Below are 5,122 nucleotides of genomic sequence, written 5' to 3' on the forward strand. Positions count from 1 at the left end.
ACCCTACAGGGTTACATACAGCCACTCAGACTTAGGAAAATGCAATCAGATTAATGATTAACGATTACGACTACAATATGTAATCCATCAACCCTGATCACTTTACAACGAAAGTAATGAAAAATGTAAAGTGAGTGAGTCAAGTAAGTGCCTCAGATCACCCCGCGCGCCCTCTTCCGAATCAATCAAAGTTACTAACTTGGTGTAAACTCGTCTGAATAACACCCATTTATCACATATTGTACCGCGAAATAGCAATACTTATTATTGTTGTATTCCGATTCGAAGGGTGAGAGAGCCAGTATAATCTCAAAGTCGACTATTTATTATTAACAAATTGATTAAATAAAAAAAATATTATCTTTTTCTTAATTTATCTTACATCAAACGGATCGATTTGAGGTTATATTAGAACAGACACACGTTGTATTTTATAACGGGTTAATACAGAGTAATTGATTACTAACTACTTTACTAGACTATAACAGATTATTATCTTTTTTTTTTGGCTGACAACATTAATGAACTGGGCTGTATACTTTAGATATTTGCCTACTTTATTTTATGAATTTTAATGTCAAAATAATTATTTTTAAAAGTTTTACTTTTAACGGAACCTACCTATCTTGTGTTCAAAATAAAAAGTGAATTATATAGCATTGTAAAGTGTAACCCTATGGATTTTTTTGCCTAATGTGTTGAGTTCCATTAAAACCATGAACGGTAATTCTGAATCCACATCTAATAGCATCAAATTTGCGCCGATGCCTATGTCGGCGTTACTCGCTAATTTGATGCCTTTACAACAAAATTCGGATAGTCCTGACTCTAGTTTCACAACAGACGAGAGTGATGTATCCTCGAACGAAGTTTCATTGAAAACTCCTCTTAAAAACAAAACAATAATGTCGTCAACTCCACAGTATAAAACTACAAAAGATTTTCAAAGTAATGCATCCGAAAAGAAAAACATTATAAACGACCATAACAAAGAGAATGCTAACGAAAACGATATTAAGCAATTACATAATTATCATTCTAAGGACAGTATTTTACCTAGTGGTCAGAAATTGGCTAAAGCGTCTTCCGCTTATCCAAATTCAGAAGCAAAAAAACGGAATGTACTCATGCAACATGACTGTAATGTAAAGGTGCCACAGGTACAAAGTAAACTTAATTCAGCTCATAAGAAGACTCCAGATATTAAAGTGCCGAATAGTTGTCAGAAAACGAAAACAGCGACGCCTAAAATTAAATCTGGAATAAGGAAATTCACACCTGGTTCATCAAGACACAATCAAAAGAAAACACCTCAGCAAACCATAATTCAGAACAGAGATAAAGTGCGATGTGAATTGTTTAGACATAATCAACAGAAGGATGAACAGCTACCACCACCCCGAGAGCCTGGACCAGTTCCTATTGTTGTGCCAGTACCAGAAACCCCAATCAATAGAAAACCAATGCCCGCTTCATATGCAGCAACACCATCTTACCCACAGGGCATAGTGGGGAACAATTCAAAGATTTTGTTCAAAACAACATGCATTAAAGATAAAAAATATATGTTCATTAAAAAATTGGGTACCGGGGGATCCAGCGAAGTTTATAAGGTTTATTTTCATAAATATTTCTTAGCTTTTCAACAAAACTATTAATGTTAAAACTAGTATAGCTCAATTAAAAAATAATGCTGTCAGCAAATGCCACATAACCATATATTTCTATCTTTTTAAAAAAGTGTATTAAATTCAGTTGTTATTATAGGTACTAGAAGTAGGAACGTCCTGTGAGTTTGCAGTGAAGTGTGTGTACCTGGCCACAGACCATGACCTCGCTCAAGGCTACATCAATGAAGTGAGGCTGCTGCGAGAACTACAAAATTCTGATCGAGTTATTCGTCTATACGACTAGTTAGTGCTGCCTTTTATTTTTTTTAAAGTAGTAAAAAGAATCATTTTTTTTAATAATTATGTTATTGTCGTATAAGTCGAGATGGCTCAGTGGTAAGAACGCGTGAATCTTAACCAATGAACGTGGGTTCAAACCCGGGCAAGCACCTCTGAATTTACATGTGCTTAATTTCTGTTTATAATTCATCTCGTGCTTTTCGGTGAAGGAAAACATCTTGAGGAAACCTGCATGTGTCTAATTTCATCGAAATTCTGCCACATGTGTATTCTACCAACCCGCACTGGAGCAGCGTGGTGGAATAAGCTCCAAACCTTCTTCTCAAAAAAGGGAGAGGAGGCCTTAGCCCAGCAGTGGGACATTTACAGGCTGTTACTGTACTGTTACATAACAATACACAACATAATTTTACATAACACTCACTTGGTACAGTTAAAGTGTTGATTTATATGATTATAGTTACTGTAATTAAAGTAAACCAATATTAAAAATTTTGCTTTACAGTGAATATGATCGTCAGAATCAATTCCTACGCATGGTGCTAGAGGTGGGCGAGACAGATCTGTCGTCGTTTCTTCGCGCACGTGGTGCTGGTCTGCCTCCCGCGCTTGTGCTACATTATTGGGAAGAAATGCTACACGCTGTTCATTACATACATGAGCATGGTATGAATTACAATTTTTTTGCTAATTAATAGTATTCAATTGAAATTTAATAGTATAAAAATGTTTAGTTTTTGGATGAAAGATTACTTATTTTATACATAATATAAATTCATAGTTTATGCCTCTCATTATAATATTTTATCTTCAGGAGTTATCCATGCAGATTTGAAACCAGCAAACTTCTTATTAGTTTGCGGGCGACTGAAGCTGATCGACTTCGGCATAGCGTCAGCAATAAGTGGTGACGCTACTAGCGTGGTGCGCGCGCAAGCTGCAGGCACCTACTCCTATATAAGCCCTGAAGCCCTTATGGGCGGTGCTGGCGGTTATGGCGGCAGCGCAAATATCAAAGTATGTTCTTGGTTATCCTTACTATTATTATAAATGCGAAAGTGAGTTTATTTGTTACGTTTTCATGACTTAACTACTCAACCTATCATCATAAAATTTTGCATACACATTCTCAGGGTACAAAGGACAAAGACGCAACGAGCAACGCATATAACGCAAGCGAAAACTAATAGTTAAATATAATAATACTTATAACCATTCCTACAGTAATCGTGACAGCTGACAGTGAATGCCCCACTGCTGGGCTAATGTCTCCTCTCATTTTTTGAGGAGGATGATTGGAGCACATTCTACTAATGCGGGTTGGTGCAATACACATGTGGCAGAATTTCAGTGAAATTTGACACATGCAGGTTTCCTCACGATGTTTTCCTTCACCGTTAAGCACGAGATGAATTATAAACACAAATTAAACACATGAAAATTCGGTGGTGTTTTCCCGGATTTGAACCCACGATCATCGGTTAAGATTCACGCGTGTTAGAACGCGTTGTCACTGTTGTCATGATGGTGACAAATATTTTACTCTATTATTTAGTAATTTTTCTACTAATATGCAAAAATATTTATATGGGATATTGAGATTTAAAATTAACGGCCTTACTTAGAGACATTGTTTAGCGGGTGATTAGTTAAACAATGCTGTCTTCTTCTTTCGAATGTCAAATCAATAATGTCAGAAAGAGCAAAATCAAAGTTTAACTGAACATATGCTAAGCAACGTTAGTTCTAAGGTAGTTTATTTTTAAAATAAAATAACATTCTCTTAATATTTTCAGATATCATTTCGCTCTGATGTTTGGTCATTGGGGTGCATCTTATACAGCATGGTGTATGGGCGTACGCCATTTAGTCACATCCCCAACTTAGCCAAGTTGGCCGCCATCCTTGATCCCAACCATCGGATTGACTATCCAGCCGCAGATCGTTAGTATCATTGTAACTTCTATTTTTATAATTTGTAGTAAATTTTGTATGTATATTTTTTAAGAAAGTTAATAAACCCATAATTTTATTTTTGTCAGATCTACCTTCATCTCTGGTCGCAACATTAAAATGGTGTCTAACATACAACGCTCGTTCGAGGCCGTCGGTGCGGGAGTTGCTCGCTGTAAAGCATTTGCAGCCGCCACGCGCATCGTTACCACAACCATTATTAGACAAACTAAAGCAATATGTGTCTGCTGATGAGTTCAGACTCTTGCAGCAGGCACAATTATAAACTTTATTAATGAACATTAGTGTGAAAGAAGCTATTCACTTTAAAACAACTGGCATTTTTATGGTCCGTTTTAAAATAAATTAATGATGTACATAGGTGTTAGAAGCTAGCTTGGTACTAGCAAAGGTGTGTATAATAGTCACTGTATATTTTTTGTAAATATAAAGTAAATAATATTTACTGATGTCTGCATCGCGTAGCATTTCTCTAGTTTCTTTAATGAAAATAGTCTTTAATAACAGTTTTTTTAGCTTATTTAAATTTATAGTCATATTAATAAATTATAATTTTATGAGTGAGACATTAACTCAAAATAATAAGACTTCTGTAACATTTAAATTAGGAACAAGTTCTAGAACTAACTGCAGACAATGTAGTGTGTATGTACATAGATAAAATAAGAATCTTTTATTTATTTTGGGGGGATTAAATATGTTTATTAGAATTTTTATGTGAATACAAAAAATAAATAAAAATGTTAGCGTACCTTGACAAAACACACAGTAAATAATGAAATTTAAGCTTACAATATTATACTTAGCTTGCAAAACTATGTACCGAAATGCAATTATAACCATTGATTAATAATAAATGCTAGACAATCACTAAAAAGATGCGAGTTTTTATTAGAAAACCGTCAAGGGAGCTTCGTATTCCTCTGCTATTCAGAGGAAAGGAATTCATACCCATACTGTAACTCAATACCAGATGGTAGCACTGTTTCACTACACAGCTGTGTAGACACAGTTAGGATATTTATATTAAACGAGCGAGACAAGCTTTGTTATGAAAGCCTCGCGTGTTCTTCAAACCAACAAAAGCGCAACAGCTAACAGATTCTAATAAATTCTGCACATGAGAAATGTTTAAAAACATCAGTCTGACTTTTGGAATTTTAAAAAGCGAATACAATGTGCAAGCTTGTCACAAACGCGGTACCCAACCGCGCAGTTTCAAAGATAAGGAATTGTTA

General features: G+C 35.2%; 1 protein-coding gene across 1 annotated transcript; it reads left to right on the forward strand.

Annotated features, from left to right (window-relative positions):
* The first annotated feature begins 600 nt into the window (after positions 1-600).
* LOC126775276 (dual specificity protein kinase Ttk) lies at positions 601-5,005 on the forward strand. The gene is made up of 6 exons (XM_050497094.1): positions 601-1,613; positions 1,768-1,913; positions 2,416-2,576; positions 2,725-2,927; positions 3,707-3,854; positions 3,953-5,005. Exons 1-6 carry the CDS (start codon positions 717-719, stop codon positions 4,147-4,149), a joined length of 1,752 nt encoding a protein of 583 aa, XP_050353051.1. The 5' UTR covers positions 601-716; the 3' UTR covers positions 4,150-5,005.
* Positions 5,006-5,122: the final 117 nt, after the last annotated feature.

This window comes from Nymphalis io, chromosome 2 (assembly GCF_905147045.1).
Source record: "Nymphalis io chromosome 2, ilAglIoxx1.1, whole genome shotgun sequence".
In the NCBI taxonomy this organism is placed as follows: Eukaryota; Metazoa; Arthropoda; class Insecta; order Lepidoptera; family Nymphalidae; genus Nymphalis; species Nymphalis io.